The 18,989-nt window shown below is 35.8% G+C and overlaps 1 protein-coding gene across 4 annotated transcripts in view; it reads right to left on the reverse strand.

The window, feature by feature from the left end:
• PRR16 (proline rich 16) overlaps window positions 1-18,989 on the reverse strand; it is a 280,900-nt gene that overhangs the window by 165,978 nt on the left and 95,933 nt on the right. For 2 of the 4 annotated variants that reach the window (XM_070233199.1, XM_070233200.1), the window contains exon 2: window positions 7,865-7,962. The exons of the other annotated variants lie outside the window; for them this stretch is intronic. In XM_070233199.1, coding sequence (XP_070089300.1) covers window positions 7,865-7,876 — 12 coding nt within the window. In that variant the 5' untranslated portion in view covers window positions 7,877-7,962. The remainder of the gene's footprint in view (window positions 1-7,864; window positions 7,963-18,989) is intronic. 4 annotated transcript variants of the gene reach the window in all.

Consider the following 18,989-nt stretch of genomic DNA (forward strand, 5'->3'; position numbering starts at 1 on the left):
TGGCTGGGAAAGAATCTCTATAACCACTTGCCTCAAGATACACCATCACCAGATCTAGAGATAGTTGCAGAATTAGATTTCTACTATTGAGCAACCATTCTTCCTGCTATCACATCCTACTAAATACGACACTTGACACGTGACAGAAGAAAGGAATGAAAAATAAATAGAAAAAGCAATGGTATAGCTTCTCCAGCTTAATTTATTAATTTAACAAATCCAAAGTGCACATTATTGGCCAGGAACAGTTCTGAATTTTTTAAAAATAGTAACATTTAATTTTCATAAAACTTTATGAAGTATAACCTATTTATTATCTCCAATTTCAGATGAGATAACTGAGGCACAGGGAAGTTGAGTAATTTGACCAGTGTCACACAGTAAGTGCAGAGCTGAGCTTCAAACTAGGCAACCTAGATCCAGTGTTTAGTTCACACCACTATGCTTTGCTCCCTCTTTTGCTAGAAGATAGAAACAACTGACTGAAGTAGACTTCGGCCCAGAAAAGACAGGTAGAAGCACAATCAGCTTTGTTCTGCACACAGACCAATTTCCTTTAATCATACTATTTGATTTACTTTAAGCCTCAGGTCAATGTTTCTTTCAAAGATGAGTGAAGATCTAAATTACACCCTACTTTTAATTTCATCTTAAGTTCCCTTATCCATTTTATACAAATGTGATACTGAAAAAAAAATTAAGCTTTTTGAGTTCATAGATGAGGTTCGTCAAATGCCAGAAAGGATCCCTGACTTGACCATAAGAACATTCTCTTTCTAATCAATCACTTTTTCACTAACTGTGAATTGAAAGAGCAGTAGACCCTCCGTTGGAAAAGCATCTCCAATTTTTAAAAATCTTGCACAATTTATGTCCTTCTTGGAAGATCATGGTGCACATTAACATTTTTAAACTTTTTAATTACACAAATATTAGGTAACACTTCTAAAAGATAAAACCTACAAAGAATGGGATGCAGATCTACATTACCTTTGAAAGGCTCTGAAAAGTCCTGATGCATATAAACCTAACTAAATTGCTCCATGCAGCATTTCTCAAAATATTAAAATAAAACAAAAACATAAATAAGGAGAACAGATTGGTGGTTACCAGCGGGGAAGGAGGTGGGGCGAGCGTGAAAGGGGTAAAGGGGCACACAATGTGGTGACGGATGAAAATTAGACTATTGGTGGTGAACATAATGCACTCTATACAGAAACGGATATATAATAATGTACACCTGAAATTTATGCAATGTTATAAACCAACGTGACCTCGATAAAATAATTCTTAAAAGCAATTAAAAAATTATATTGTCAGGGCCAGACTGGTGGTGTAGTGGTTTAGTTTGCACAGTCTGCTTCGGTGGCCTGGAGTTTGAGGGTTCAGATCCCAGGCATGGACCTACACACTGCTCATGAAGCCATGCTGTGGCAGGAGTCCCACATGTAAAAAAGAACATGAGCACAGACATTAGCTCAGGGCCAATCTTCCTCACCAAAAATATATATATATTGAAATAATGGAGTTTGCTTCTCCTCTACATAACACCTATTTACCTATATTAGAAAACAGTGCTCCAGACATCTAACCAATCTATAACAAATTAAGGCAATTATTTCTTGTTCTTCTGATGAAAACTTATTCTGATACAATCTTTGAGGTCTGAGTCATGGGAAGGTAACAGTTAATAATACATGATAACATGGGTAACTGTAAATGTGATAAGAAATAGAATAACATTCACTAACATTATTAGGGACTTACTATGCTGCGGACTTCTGTTATACATGGATTATCTCACTTAGTGCTCAAAACAACCCCAAGAGGCAAGTTTTTATTGATTCTCATTTTTACAAAGGAAGAACTGAGTAATGTGCCCAGAGCACACAGACTCAGTAAGCAGTGAAGCTGGACTTCAAATCCAGGGTTTCTAAACCCAGAATTCATATTCCAATAATTACCCTAAACTGCCTTTCACTGTGTCCCAGTCAACCATATCACCTACACATGTAGACTAAGAAATAGGTAATTATTACATAAAACTATGAAGGAAAAATCTAGAAATGGTAGGTATGATTTATTCACTGTAACTTGTTTACGTTAATTCTTGATACTTTTACTATTATAAAACCTTTCCACTTTTATGTGTCTCTTTTTCTCTTTACTAAGGAGTCTGATGATTAGAATACCTTTTTTCCCCTTCTTCCCCATCCTAAAATAACTGTAGGGACGGCACATTTTTCAAATGGTCGTATCTTCTGCAAACAGTTGAAAATAATACAACATATCTGCAGTCAAAGCGCTCTTTCATATTACTTTTCATTTCTCTATGAAAGGATTATTCATACATTAATCCCTAATTCTGAGATATAAAATGTGTTTGTGAGTGAAGAGTATGCATTCTTTTATTGTTTTCTACCTACTCCATGCTTTTCAAAGTGCTAATATTAAGTTTCAGCAAATCAAATTCTATTTTGACATACAGCTTTTTAAAGAGCAAAAAGGAAATCACGCAAAAAAGCACTAGATTTAAAGATTGCAAAACCTTGCTAAAATATGGAATGCCAACTTCTAAAAAATGCACACTTTTCATGCTTTGCTCTCAGAAGACAATACCAAAGTAATGAGTAAGAGATTTCTTTGGTTCTCTGTATCTTATGTCTTGGTAACCTTTTTAAGGCATCTGAAGATGGAAAAAGAAGAACAAATCAATCTGTAGAGAGTATCTGTTTCCTTCACTCTATACATACTGATTGTACTACTACTTTTCTAGAGTTTCAAGGCTCACTAATGAAAAGGGCAGATGAGGCCCACGTCCTTAAGGAAGTGATATTTGACAGGCAGGAGACAGTCTACAAATAAGAAAACAAACACATAAACAAGATACTACAGAGTGGTAAGTGCAGTGAGGAAAACTACAGATAGTACCATGAAAGACAGTGGTGTGCAAGAGGCGAAGTGTGGACATGGGAGTGAGAGAGACGCACATGGGCAGCTAGAGGTGATGCTGCGTGGTCAGGAATAGCACCTCTGAAAAAGGTAACATATGAGCTGAGACCAAAAGAATAGAAAGAGCCAGCCATGTGCATACAAAGTGCAAAGACCCAGAAGAGGGGATGAGCTGGGGAAGCCCAAGAAACCCAAAGAATAGCTTATATGGTAGAGTGTCAGGCAGGGGCATCAGAGACTAATTGGAGATGAGTTCTGGGGTCAGAAGAGATCACAGGGGATTGATCACAAGGTAGATAGCCAAGATAGAGAGACTGAAGGAGTTCTAGCAGCAATGAAGAGCCACCAAAGTTTTTAACATGGGATGACATTGAACCTTTTATATTTCAAAAATCCTCCTCTTGCTGCTCTGAGGAAAATGGATTATAAGAGGGTAAGGAAGGAAGCAGAGTCTGGTTGAGAATTCGTATAAGGACAGTCTAATGAAAAGATGAAGACAGCTAAGATGGATGCAGTGAAGACAGTAAAAAGGATTCAGTATATATCTTGGAGGCAGATGTGACAAAACTTCCTAAAGGACTAGGTGTGAGGGGTAAGCAAAAGGGAAGAAGCAAGAATGATACCAAGAGTTTTAGCCCAGGCAACTGGGTAGATGATGCAGTGGTGTACTAACATAGAGGAAACTAAATGAGAAAAAGAGTTATGGGCCTGGGTATTGATTCTTAAGTTCTGCTTTCAACATATCTAGTTTGAAATGCCTATTAAACACCCAATGGAGATGATGAGTGGGCTCAGGGCAGAGGTCAGGGCTAGAGATATAAATTTGGGAGTCACTCACATATACTTGGTGTTTAAAGCTATGGGACTAGATGAGATTAGCATGGGGGATGTAGGGGAGGAGGAGTGTGTATGTGTGTATGAGAGAGAGAGAGACAGAGAGAGAGAGAGAAAGAGAGAGAAAGCGAGTGATCAGACTGAATTTTGGACCCTGCAACATTTAGAGGTTGAGGAAGCAAGAAGGATTCAGCAAAAACCATTAAGGAGGGGTGGCCAGTGAGGTAGAAGGGTAAATGTAAATCTACCTGTTCCATGCACAGAACCTTGACAGATAACATTCTAACAACCATAACCAAGAAGTCGGGCTCTCGGCATTTTTCACATACTGCGGTGCTATTACAGCAAGTTCACTGACCTACATCATAGAACTACGTGTTTGCTGATTAAGGCTGGATGTAAACAATACTTCTCTAGAATAATTTCTAGTGTTTTGATTTAACAACAAAATCAAGCAACCCATCTCATAAGCACACTTTCCTGCAGGTTATCAATCACTGCACACAACCTAACCATCAAGCTGATTTTCCTGTTTCACCACTGCAACTGCTGGCCTTGCTGTCACTACGTCCCATAATTCTTCACTATTATCACATTTAAGGTCATTCTTTGTGACGAATAAATTTAAGAAAAAATTTCATCAACAATTTTATTACAGAATTGCACAGTCTTGCAAAAGTTCTGATAGATATTTCTCATATTCTTTTATTTCACTAACTAAAACAGCAGATACCAATTCATTGTGCATTCCTTCTTCAGAAATTCCAGTGACTATTAAGCAATACTTATTTCAGTTTTTGAGCCACATTAATTTTAGCTGCTCTCTACTGTCCCTATTCATCCTTATTTCATAAACTCAATTTATTACTTTGTATCCTCTCTCTGATTTACCTCCAACTCACTTGTCTTATCTTGTTTATTTTTTTAACTCTTCTACTAGACTCTGAAAATATCAAGGGTAGAACTGTGTCTTATTAATCCTTATATCTCTTATTTCTAGCATGGTGCCCAGTACAAAGTGCATGTTCAAAAAGAGCTGAGTGAATGAATGAGTTAAATAATCTATTGGATTAGTTCAAACTGTTCTTTTCTAGTTTGACAAAAATAATAAAGATATCAAAGGACTGCTTTATTGTATTTTAAATTAGACATTTAGGAGAAATTTTCCTATTACTGAGATTCACCAGTCCTCCAAATTTTCCTATATCTCTTTTATTTGGCTATGTAATTTTCATTAGTATGCTAGTATAATAACAAACCATTTTTAGTGACAACTGCTATTCAACTGACCTATGAACTTTTTTTTATCCTCAGGAACTAGCAATGTGGTTAAACTCAAGAGCAACATTAAATGATGGATTTTCTCTTCTGCTCAATGTGGCAAATACTTCTTATATTTTAACAAAATTTATAGTCCCTATAATAATTATGGAAAGACACTGAAAATTCTATATTGTTATTTTTACTAGTCAACTTTATAAGTATTTCAACAGTGAATCCACCATTTTTAATCAACTAAACTCAGTTGAAACAGATATTAGACTTGAATATTTTTTCTGGAAAAATTATAAATGAGTTTAAGAGATTCTATCACTGTCTAAGTACCCAGAAATCAAATGGGTGCAGAATACTTCACTGGAGGAGAAAGATATTGCCTGGGTGTAGACTATCAAGAGTTCATTCCAATGGAAATTGTGGAGCCTCAATGCCCTGCTTTTCTTGTAAAAGTCACGTCAAACAGAATACATTGAAACTAGGTCCTGCATTCTCTCATCCACTAAGTCAGCTGAAGATCTTATGAATTCACGTTAAACAAGTAACTTGCAAAATATCAATCAGCAAGTTAACACTAAAGCTAGGATGTGAATTTGAGAAATCTCCATTTCTTGTCTTACATTACCTTCACCACATAATTTGATCTTGAATATGTTGTGTAACTTCATTCATATTATTTATAACATATTACTCATAACATGGTGAATTCATATTACTTATAACAAAGGAAAGGAGAATTTAAAAGCAATTCTAAGTGTTTCTCCATGGGTCTTGCCTATCAATACAGATACACACAGATTTTTTTTTTAACCTCTTTATCCTGATTTAGTCAAAAACTTACCCTTACTTTCCTTTCTGTATATTCTTTCCATTTACATAAGGCTCTATTACTTCTATTTTACATATCTCTAAAGTAGAATTTGATTAAGATCAGTATAGCTAAATTTCAAATAACATTTCTTCTTTTTTACAACTAGAGCATATTAAAAGGAAGACATAATTCATGGCACAGCTCCTAACAAACTGTTAAAATACAGTATAGGGGCCAGCCCCATGGCCGAGTGGGTTAAGTTCGCATGCTGTGCTTCAGCGGCCCAGGGTTTCACTGGTTGGGATCCTGGGTGTGGACATGGTACTGCTCATCGAGCCATGCTGAGGTGGCATCCCACATGCCACAACTAGAAGGACCCACAACTAAAACATGCAACTATGTACTGGGGCGGCTTTAGGGAGAAGAAGAGGAAGAAAGAAATAGAAGATTGGCAACAGATCTTAGTTCAGGCACCAATCTTCTTTTTTTTTTTTTTAAAAAAAAAAGAAGAAAACTATAACTGCTACAATTCTACAACTGAAAATTATTTACTAATTACATTATTGAATTCACTGTACATTAATATAGAAAGTTTATTTAGCAGGCTGTCAACTACAAAATCAATACCACTCAGAGGAATTCATTTCAAATAGAATATTCTCAAATGTATCACAAAAGAATATAATTGATTAAAGAAAAATAATGATTGGAAACATGCTGATATATGCCCAATATTTGACATTAGACAGGCATCTTTTATTTTGATTTTAGATATAATAAATTAACTCTTCAAATTCAATAGCTGACTGATCATGGCATCTTCTCAGATTTTATCTAGATGTGGAAAATTTAGTATCCATATTTAACACAAACAATAAGTAGAGCCCTATATAGATAAGAGCATTGAAATTAAATTATTGTTCCAGAAGCATTAGGGCTTAATGAGCAATGGACCCATATTCTTTTATATAGAGAAAAATACTGGGACGAATGAAATCCTTATTGGCAGCCTGTTATGGTGGGAAAATGGAAAATTGCAACAAAAGAACATTGTTGACCTTGACTGTACATGTTTTCACTTCATTAGGAATTCACAGCTATTAAAGGTAATAATCCTTCTTATGGTCACATATGGTGTAGCCAAGACTATCCCTGAATTATGAACAAATTCAATGCATCAGAAATCAACTTTTAAGGAAAAATGAGCATTAACTTAATATTTGATTCTAAATAATCATATCTTTTATGTAATTTTGTTGCTTTTTTAATGGCCAAATTTATTAGTTTCCTATAGTTAATATACATAAAGATAAATTATCAAAATGTAAAGAAGTTTTGTTCATAGAAAGCCTAGATATTCTAATATAAACTCATTAATCCTGGCACCTTGGAAGTTAAATCCTGCAACTTAAAAAACATCACAAATGTTCCTTAAAATATTTTTGGAGGGGCTGGCCCCGTGGCCGAGTGGTTAAGTTCGCGCGCTCCGCTGCAGGCGGCCCAGTGTTTCGTTGGTTCGAATCCTGGGCGCGGACATGGCACTGCTCATCAGACCACGCTGAGGCAGCGTCCCACATGCCACAACTAGAAGAACCCACAACGAAGAATACACAACTATGTACTGGGGGGCTTTGGGGAGAAAAAGGAAAAAATAAAATCTTAAAAAAAAAAAATATTTTTGGAGCCTTACAAACAAAGAAAACATTGCTGAATTTCAAGATATTATTATATGTATTTTCTTCTATGAAATTTAAACATAAGACAGACTGAAAATAGGACAATTTATATGGTGATAACTAGTGTTGTGATTGTTAATCACGTTATTCATGGCCATTATTTAATAATTTTAATACTCAAAGATATCTAATTGTTAATTGCAGCTTTTTTTATATATTTCTAATAAGATATGATATACTGGATTTGCACATTTCTTAGAAAAGCTGGTATTTGTTGTCCAAATTCCTGCAAACATCATGTCAAGGTGGGGCTGACCTTCTCAGGCATTTCCTGGTGTCCTGCTGTCACTGTCTGCCTGCAGCACCGTTTCCCTGTTTCATCATGTAGGGAGGTGGGACTAGGTTATGGAGCTTCTGTTAAAAAAATCAGAGAACTTTTAAAAATAGTATATTTACTTTAGACTTTCCAAAACACACTGAACTGAACAGGTACAGGAGATTATGAATAGGGGGGTGTCAGTCAGTATGAAAGAACAGGCTGTACTGACGAAAATGCGCACATGAATGAGAGAGAGGAGTTAACATCTGAAGGATGCACATGGAGGAAATGTATGTGAAGGACTACATAGAAACTTTCCCAAGATTAATACTTATTCATTAATAAATATTGTTTGAGGATTGTGGCCCAATGAGTCATTAACATAGATAAATGAGGACCAGCTCTAGGAACAGTAATCAGGACGAGAAGGAGCACTCAACAAATACCCCCGAGGAGTGTAGTGGTATAGAGTAGCCTCTGGAAAGAAGAGAGCTATCCTCATGTATTTGAAGGGATGCCTTGTCTCAGGAAACCTAGGCTTGTTGTGTGAGGTGCCAATGGGCTGAACCAACCTCAGAGAAACATACCCTAGGTCATGTGAAACAAAGACTACGCTAAATCTGAGTGAGACAGATGGTTAGAGGAGAGGCTAAGTGATCTCTTGGCAGTGATTCTGTCAAGACTCTAAGTACCAGAAGATAGTGAGTACAGAGCCAGTGATCCATGAGGTCATACCCTATCCAGAGATGCTAGATCACTGGTGCCCAAATGTGCAGTCCCTCATTCCTGCCTTAAACCTTGGTAACATGTTCCCCAAACATGGCAGTTGCTGTACCTGAGACTTGTTCAAACTAGGTATAAATGAAAGGACAGGAGTTTAAGTCCTTCAGTTTGCACAATCATTCACTCATTCTTTCACCACTTATAGAGCACTATGCTTTGTCAGTACTAGCAGTGCTGAAACAGATGAGAATGACCCCTCCATCAAGGAGCTCAAAAGAACCAGCTTGGGGCAGGGGTTGAGGAAAGGCACCATTTTCTCAGCTTCCTGCTGCTTCCCATGCTATTACCAATTTTCTTCATCAATAATGACCTTGAACATTTAGTAGAGGAAAAGCAAAATTACATTTGAATAAGCTCAAGGCATTTAACTTCATCCATTCATGATGAATACTCATTCATGAAATATTCACTGAGTACCAATTATGTGCCAGGAGTCCTTCTAGTTGTTGGGAATAAAACACCTGGAATTCCTGCCCACACTTTTACTACACACATGTGGATTATAGGAAACATTTCTGTTAACGTTGAATTATATAGTTCGAATACAAAATGATAATTTTAAAAAATAATCTAATGAATAGTATTACACAGGCACTATTGTTACTCACTATTACACAATTTTATCGCTTAAACATTTAACAACCTTAACAGTCAAAACTAAGCAGAGCAATCAAATTTTCTAACCACATTTCACATTAAATCTACATTAAATACTCCCAACAATATTGACAAAAATCAGAGATTCATAAAGTTATGCTGGAGTGGAAAAGCAAAGAAATGGTGAAAATTATGATTTCTATATTAATACTTCTGATGGAATTTATGTTTCCCTTCCCCACAAAAAATCTTTACCCAAAAAAGGCATTAAAAAAAGAGCCCTTAGGGCTTAAGGAACAGAATATAGATTTTTCTGTTAAACACTGCTACTGTAGTCTTCATACCCCAAGACCCTGGAGACTGGTAGTAGAGGTCTAGCTTCCACGGGCAGGCTCGCTAGCTGTGTGGCCCCAGACAAGGTACTTATTTTCCTGTTCCCTTTCTTTTCTCATCTCTGAAAGGGAGGTTAAAAAAAAAAAAAAAAAAAAAAAGATTACTAGCTTCATAGGATTAATGTGAGAATTAAATGAGTTAATACACAGAAAGGATTTAACACTTTTTAAAGCACATAATAAGTGTTTGCTCTCATTTCTGTTGTTAAAGTGGAAGAGCACTGCAGGAACAATGCACGTCAGAATCTCACTGACAGAGGTGCTCAGAACACTCTGAATGAAGACTTCTGAACCAAGCACTTAAGCTTTGTCATTAATCTCAGCGTCAAATACTCTCCAGGCCATACAGCAGCAGATCACGCTGCAATAGTTGATGCCCACTCGTTCCTTCTCACAGCAAAGAGCAAGTGCCAAATTCTAAGAGCGATGCCAGGACTCCCAGCTTCATAATCACCACCGCTTTTTCCATTTTTCCATTTTGACAGTACAGATTCTGTTCTGCTCTTTGGCAGAGATTGTCTGGCTTTGCTCAGTGGAAAAAACTATTACCAAACCATTTCAGCCATAACTTGTGATCTTATTCAGCAATAGAACTTTTCTGCCAAGTACAAGCTGAACAATTCCTTCCTTCTTTCCCCCCATGAAATTCAGACATAGTCTCAAACTGGGCTAAAACCAAAACGGGAAAAAATTATCTGGTAAATGTTTGAACTAAATCATTAAACTGTATTTCAATTATCCAGAGTATTATGACCCATTCTAGAAGGAAAATGTCTAAACTTTATGCTTGGAATTGGCTATTGGGAAATAACAGAAGATGAGCTGAATGTGTTAGAGGGAGAGTACCAAACCTGAATTCCTAACAAATTTGCATTTACATTTTTGGCCTTTGAAGAATTAATCAACATTCCCAAGCTGCTGTGATAACTCCACCCTAAGTATTTGCTTATCCTTCCAACAACAAGATGCCAAAAAGCCTGCAGTATAAGAACTGAATGTTGGGGGCCAGACTGGTGGCGTAGTTAAGTTCGCGCACACTGCTTCAGCGGCGAGGGATTCACGGGTTCAGACCTACACACTGCTCATCCTACATACTGCTCATCAAACCATGCTGTGGTGGCATCCCACAAACAAAATAGAGGAAGACTGCCACAGATGTTAGCTCAGGGACAATCATCCTCAAGCAAAAAAAAAAACAGAACTGAATGTTGACTAGGTTTTTCAGGAATCGTTATATATTTTACACTGAGCACTGAGCTTGCCACATTATCTTGTCTCTCTTATGATCGACGACATGCATTTGTAAAATGCATCACAAGCTCAGGGTCACAGTCTGGTTAGAGAAGAAAAAGATGTCTCTCTATTAAGCCATCAGATTTATCTAGGAATCAAACATACACCCATAATCCACAAGCTACAAATAGCCATCAATTGAATCCATGTGTGTGAGAGTGTTTTGCTAAGCAAGCTCCATTCAAATTCTAATCAGTATCCAACTGGCTGAACTAAAAGTTCCTTCAGGGAAGTGATAACCTCTTACTCATCTGTACAACACCAGCATCTGAGAATCAAAGGAGATTTGTTTATTGACTGAATATGCTTAATTAAAGTCCAGATCTTAAGCTAAGCAGCAGACAGCTACTGGACTCTCAGTCTAGGTTTCTTAAATGAATCATGTGGTGGATACAAAGAATTAAAATGCAGGATTCAGACTCATTTGTAGTGGCCATCATCTAAACGATGTATTACCGCCTTAAAGAAAAGCATTTATCAAGTAAATCACTATGCTGTTGAAATTGCATGAAGAACTCTAGAAAAGCCTACAATATAAACACATTTTAAAAGTTGAATATAATTATATAATAGATCATACATACAAGGCAATCATATGAATTAAATAAAATATTCAAATTTTGGATAATGGTTTAGTTATTCTGTCCCAAATGAAAGGAAAAATGGATGGTCTAAACAGCTTTCATGTAAATTATTTGGAAATATCTTTGGGGTATTTAAGTCATGAATTTTAGTAATATGCTTACAGAATTACTGAAAAAAAAGTACAAAGCATGACCTTCCATTGAACATTTAAGATTTGCATTTACATTTCAAGATTTGAGAGAAAGAAAACAGAGAAAAGAGAAATTTACAAACTTTCAGGTTTAAACTAATTTCAACTTCAGTGCCACCAAAGAGACAATGATGAAATCTGACCGTGAAATCTAATATTTCTCAGTTATAAAATACTAATACTAGCTTTAAGTGTGCATTCCATGATTATCCAGAAAACCAGCAATTAAACAACAAAATATGGTTCTTGTTTTAAAATTCATGCTTAATTACTAGGTTTCTTCATTTTATTTAGAGTTGGGCAAGATGCACTATATCCATGCTCTGTGTCTAATTTCATGGGTAAATAACAGCTTTATATGGCCTTCAATCTCTGCTGGACTACTAACTGGATGCTTTGCCCACAGTCTTCACAAAGTATACACAATGCTCTTATGTCTTTGTCCAACAAGAATTTCAGTTTCAGAAAACAGTAGAGTGTCCTCTTAACTAATCCATCACTTCAGTAAAATGAAACCATGAGTTTTCAGGATCAAAATATGATTAGTCACCTGTGTGCTCGATTTCAAAAAACACACGTATCAGTACTTACACTAAAAAGGGCTTTAAGGTTTTGTGGAAGTAATATATATATACTTCACTGAATAATGCCTTGAGCCTTACTTTCAAGACTGTATTATTATTAGTTTAATCTTGAAACTTTTCAGTGTCTAAAAGCTTGGATAACTGGCTCTTCATCATGAGATTATCACATCTGTTTCCACAATAATTTGGCAAAGATCCCCAAACAATTTGAAAAAAAGAAGCCATGTGATGTAATCCAATGAAGAATATCTCTTCTTATAGAGGAAAAGTAAGTATTTTTAGATAAGATGATCTTCCTAGAATGACAGCTGTCTTTTCAATACAAAGAGTTTCAAGGATTTTCTTCACATAATACTGAAGCCAGCAGGAGAGATTCTCTCTGTGACACCTTTCTGATTCCAGATGAAGTAGAATGGGAATGAAGAGCTCAGTTACATTTCAAAAATCCACCAGAAATAATTTTATTTTCTATGGGTCAAACATACAACAGAATCTTGAATCATGGCAGGAATTTAAAAAGAGATGAAATACCATCTAGAGTATAGGAATCCTTAATCATTATCACAACATACTTTCCAAAGAAATGTAGTTTTACAATAGAAAATGTTAGTAAAATCTGACCTAATAGAAATATTCCTATGATTAATAGATTAAAAACTTTTATTCAGTATATGAAATTATTAATTAGCTTCTAGCCATTTTTTTTAACTACTGATGTGCTTACAAAATTTGGAATGTTAAGCAGTAAACAAGCCTTCACCTTGAGAACATGTCTATATTTTCGTTTTTGTATTAGCTGGATAGCTCTGTATTAACTATTCTTCACTTCTGCCCCCTATTTTAAATACCAATGTAATTATCATAAATTCTGAATATCAGTGCTGGCTTCAACATTCCTACATAGGAAGAGCTCAGAGGCAGCAATCTAGCCGGAAAGGTGGTCAGGGATCCAGTCTAAGAAACCTATTGTGCACAGTAAGAAAAACAGTTTTACTTAAAGCATAGGTTCCTTTGGAGGGGCTGAGGGTAAGGTAACAATGGAGATTATATAGGGAAGGTTAAATCTTATTCCACTCTAGTACTACCGGAAGCCTCTGGTCTTTACTTCTTAGCAATTTAGGTTCAAAACTAAACAACTGGATATATTTCCAGGAAACATAAAGGAAGGGCTTCAACCAAGATATGCCCCTCTTTTCTTGTGAGTTTAAGATGCTGAAGCCTGTGGACGTGCATCCCAGTGATTACACTGCCTGCATGTGGGTGAGTCTGCTGTAGCAATCCAGATCCACTATCCACTTGAAGGATGAGTTGAAGAAAGGAGGGACTTAAAGACATTAAAAAGCAGGTCTTTAAATATAATGTTTGCTACTGTTGATTTATTTCTTTATTTACACCAGTAAGGGGATTAGGGAAGGATGAGAATGGTTCAGGATATGCCAAATTTAAAAGACTTTCCTTGCTTTCTTGCAAATAAATTTGCAAGAATTAAAAAAAACTAATAACAAATTCCAGGAAAACAAGCAAATGGAAGAAAGCAAAACAACTACCACAACAAAATTCTCTACCGGTACACCTCACCTGTGCTGACAAATCTCTGTAAATTCCAAACTGAAACTCCTTTGTAAAATAATACATCTCAAAGAAACTAATATTCATCTCCAAAAATGAAAAGAATAAGAACAGTTTGTTTTAGTTTCTTCCTTTCAGCACTGACAAGATAGAAATAATTATCCCATTTCACATTATATCATTGCAAATGGGATATAGTTTGTTAAAACAACAAACACTAGTGGGGCTGGCCCAGTGGCATAGTGGTCAAGCTCATATGCTCCACTTCGGCAGCCTGGGGATCGTGGGTTTGGATCCCAGGCGGGATATACACCACTCATCAAGCCATACTGTGGCAGTGTCCCACGTACAAAAAAAAAAAACAAAAACAAAAACAGAGGAAGATCGGCACAGATGTTAGCTCAGTGAGAATCTTCCTCACCAAAAAAAAACCCAAAAAAACCCAAAACAACAAAACAGTAGGAACTTTTCACTCTTCACTTAAAGGTGAAAAGAGACAGTCTATCTTTAAAAAGTAAATAACCTAGATATACATTTCACAACCGGTTAAGTGAACAAAGTTGTTATAAATCATGGGTGCATTTACTGCTTCAAATACCTTCCTGAAACAACTGAACCAGGTACCATGATTTACAGGTTCTAATGAGGCAGTTACAAAAGATAATTTACTGATACTTAAAATTCCTACACTCGCAAATCTAATAGAATAAAAGAATCTTCCTTTCCAATTGGATCCCAAAGCATTTCCTACATCTGGTAAATAATTTGACATGGATCTTGGCGCTTGCTTGGCTGAACCTAAAGTCAACGATACACGATATCGGGTAGAGGAGATGGTGTGGCTTACCACAGTTTTCTCTAAGAGCGCCAGATTGGTGGGTAATAAAGTGACTTCAGGTGATAAACGTAAAAATGTTTTAAATGAAATAGTTATGCTGCGATGAATCTGGGAGTACAGATATCTCGTCAAGATAATGATTTAGTTTTCTTTGGCTATATACCCAATTTGGGATTGCTGGCTCATACGGTAGTTCTATTTGTAATTTCTTGAGGCACTTCCATACTGTTTTCCATAGGGGCTATGCCAGTTTACATTCCCACCAACAGTACACAGGGTTCCCTTTCCTCTACATCCTCACCAACATTTGTTATCTTTTGTCTTTTTGAAAATAAGTATTCTAACAGGTATGAAGTGATATCTCATTGTGTATTTTTTTTTTTTGAGGAAGATTAGCCCTGAGCTAACATCTCCCGCCAATCCTCCTCTTTTTGCTGAGGAAGAGTGGCTCTCAGCTAACATCTGTGCCATCTTCCTCTACTTTATATGTCGGACACCCACCCACAGCATGACTTGACAAGCGGTGCGTAGGTCTGCATCCAAACTGGCCAACCCTGGGCTGCCAAAGCAGAAGATGTGAACTCAACTGCTGTGCCACCAGGTTGGCCCCTCATTGTGGTTTTGATTTGCACTTCCCTGAGAATTAGTGATGTTGAGCATCCTTTCATATACCTGTTGGCCATTTTTATGTACCCTTTGGAGAAATGTCTATTCAGTTCCTTTGCCCATTTTTCAATTGGGTTATTTATATTTTTGCTATTGAGTTGTATGAGTTCCTTGTATAATTTGGATATTAACCCCTTATCATATATGTATTTTGCAAACATTTTCTCCCATTCCATAGGTTGTATTTTCATTTTGTGGATGGTCTCCTTCACTTTACAGAAGTTTTTTTAATTTAATGTAGTCCTACTTGTTTATTTTTACCTTTGTTGGCTTTGCCAAGAATATTCAGTAGAAGAATTAGAAGGAGGAACTGGAGGAAGAAAAAGAGAAAGACACGTGAGCCTAATAGATTTGGGGAGATCATCCTCCTAAATATCAAGATATTATAAAGTTATAGCAATTCAGAATATGTTACATAGCAACAAATGTCCAGAAATATACTCCTACTTATGGGGAACTGACACAATAAATCAGTAAGGGGAAAGAATAGGTGGTTCTCTTTTTTTCTAAAGATTGGCACCTGAACTAACATCTGTTGCCAATCTTCTTTTTTTTTTCTTTCCTTATTCTTCTCCCAAAAGCCCCCCGGTACACAGTTGTATATTCTAGTTGTGCTATGTGGGAGGCTGCCTCAGCCTGGCTTGATGAGCGGTGCCATGTCCACACCCAGGATCCAAACTGATGAAACCCTGGGCTGCCAAAGTGGAGTGCGTGAATTTAACCACTCGGTCACGGGGCCAGCCCTGAATAAATGGTTCTTTATAATTTGCTATAGATATGGAAAATCAGAACATTTTATCCTTACCTTGTATGACATCCAAAAATAAATATTATCAAAAATTTAAATGTGCAAATCAGGATCTTAACACTTTCAGAAAAAATAGAGAAAAATTCAATATTGGGATAGGAAAAGATTTCTTAAACATGAAAGGCAAAATGTTAGCAATTTTAGAAGAAAATACTGTCATATACAATTTTATGACCTCAGAATATAAATGGATCTTAGAAAAGACCCAAAAGGCACAAAGCATAAAGTAAAATGGTGACAAATTCCACTAAAAACTATAAGATACTACACACAATGTTCTCAACAACCAAAAGAATAGGAAGAAATATTCTCAAAGCACATATCTTATGAAGTATTAGTACTCTAATATAATAAACAAAATATCAACATAAATCAATATGAAAAAGAGAAATAATCCAATAGAAAAATGTAAATTATGTAAACAAAAATTTTAAGGGCCAGCCCTGGCAGTCTAGTGGTTAAGTTCAGTGCGCTTGGCTACAGTGACCTGGGTTCAGATCCTGAGCGCAGACCTACACCACTCATCTGTTAGCAGCCATGCTATGGTGGTGGTCCACATAATAGAGAACAAAAGAGGAAGACTGGCAATGGATGTTAGCTCAGGGCAAATCTTCCTCAGAGAAAAAAAATAAACAAATGAGACAACCCAAATGGCCAATGAATGTTTGTAATCAGTGAAATACTGATTAAAACATTAGTAAGATGCCATTTTAAAATCTTTAATAACAAAACTTGAAAAACTATAACTGCCAATCAATGGGTGAATATATAAATAAATTGTGGTGTATCTTCACAATGGAATGTCCTTTAAATTCTATAATTGAATAATTTCCAGCAGTAAAAATGCATGAACTACAACCAGAAGTTCTAGGAACCACAATGTTGTATGAAAAATTATTTTGCACGAGTGCATAGGACACAATCAGATAGATTTCAAAACAACTATGCATATTATGTATAGATTTATACATATGCAGAATACATAGACAATATATTATAATAAGAAACACGAAATTCAGGATTTTGTTTATATTCAGGTATAGAGGAAAACAGCAAGTGGTATTAGGGCAATTTACATAGGGGGCATAAATTGGATTTGTGGTATTTCATTTATAAAACTTTTATAAAAATTTTACATAAAATATGGTAAAACATTTGCTTTGTTAAAGTTGGGCAATGGATACAAAGGTGTTGGTTATCTCATCTTCTGCAATTTTGGTATGGTTGAAATATCTCATTATATCAAAAGAAAGAAAAAAAATGATTCCCAAGAAAACAAAATAAAGAAAAACAAAAGATTTAATTTAATGGCTCAATATAAATTATAGTTTCAGAGGTAAGGCAAGCTTCAGGAAGACTTTATCTCTAGGCTTTTCAGTACACTCAGTCTCTTGTTTTCTGAAAATTGTGCAGCTCCTACTTCAAAGGTTAAATTCATCCTTAAGTGGGGTCCAGAGCTCACAGTCTTGCACCACAGCGTCCAGATGAAGTTCAGGTACCTTATGGAGGAAGAGAAACGAAACCTTCCCACAATCTTCAGCAGCTGCCTTCTCAGATCTCATGGGCACAAATCAAGACCACATGCCTTAACCAATCACGGTGGCCAATAGATTAGAAAAAAAAAGACAACAGATCAAAAAGTGGGATATCTTTTATGTCCATTATGAGACAGATAGGTAGATAGATAGACAGATAAAGAGATAGATACATATAAAAGTGCAAGTCATGAGAAGGCTTTTCTATATTTCAATGGCCAGTTCTAAGGAGTCAAAGCAAAGCCAGGAAATTGCTGACACCTGAGAACAAAGCCATCCTTAACATTGCTGAGAAACCTCTTAAATTTTCACAATGGCTGTCAATCTTTCGCCTTGCTGCGAGGATCTCAACTTGAAAAAGTGCTTACAAAATATTTCATTTTGACAGGAAATAGGTAGTTTTTAATGATAGAAACTTTAAGAGTTAATTTAAGTTGCAAAGCTAAATTCTTCTAACTAGAACTACTACCAAGATAGAGCAATATTAGAGACCCAGAACAATTTAAAGTATGTACTTGAAAACCGGATAACAATGTGTGAATAAAAGATTCTTAAAGGAAAATCACAAATTCATATTAGGGCTCTTTGAGAATAAAGTGATTTCTCAAGTTAGTAGTTTAAAAAAGAAAATCACAAAGTAGATATCTTAGTTTTTTGCATCTGTTAAAGAAGGTACCTTTAATTATCTCATGCTACTCCAGAAAATAGGGTAATGTATCTTTAGAAGTTAGCATTTATCATTGAGATTCTGGACTATTACATGGGAGACGTTAATAAAATATTAATAATATTACAAAACACTTTCAGATGTCCTATAAAATAAGCATTATTATGAAAACCCAGGTTAATTATTACTTAAGATCTATAAATATATTGTCTCAGTTTAAACAATAAATCATCAAGAGAGTGGGCAGCAAAGAAAAAGAAAAGATAATGTATAGAACAGTTGGATTTTAAATTGCTTTTGAAATAAACCACTGCAAAAGATTATGGTTGCATCATTCACCAAAAGTCTGCCTTCCCAAAGTCACAACATAAAAAAAAAATTTTTATTTACTATTATTCATACATTTCATATAAGTGTAATATATCAGTTGATGTAATATATGTCAAAACAAAACAAAAAACAAATTGATTTGTCCTGAATACAGCATCTTACAGCTTCGTTGCATCAACTGTCAATTCAGTAAAGAGCATCTACTAAGCATCCACTGTGCAGTACACTGCTCCAACAGTTATTCTGCATTTCATTCCCCAGGACTACGAGTATATTTTTCATGTT

This window comes from Equus caballus, chromosome 14 (genome assembly GCF_041296265.1).
Source record: "Equus caballus isolate H_3958 breed thoroughbred chromosome 14, TB-T2T, whole genome shotgun sequence".
Lineage (NCBI taxonomy): Eukaryota > Metazoa > Chordata > Mammalia > Perissodactyla > Equidae > Equus > Equus caballus.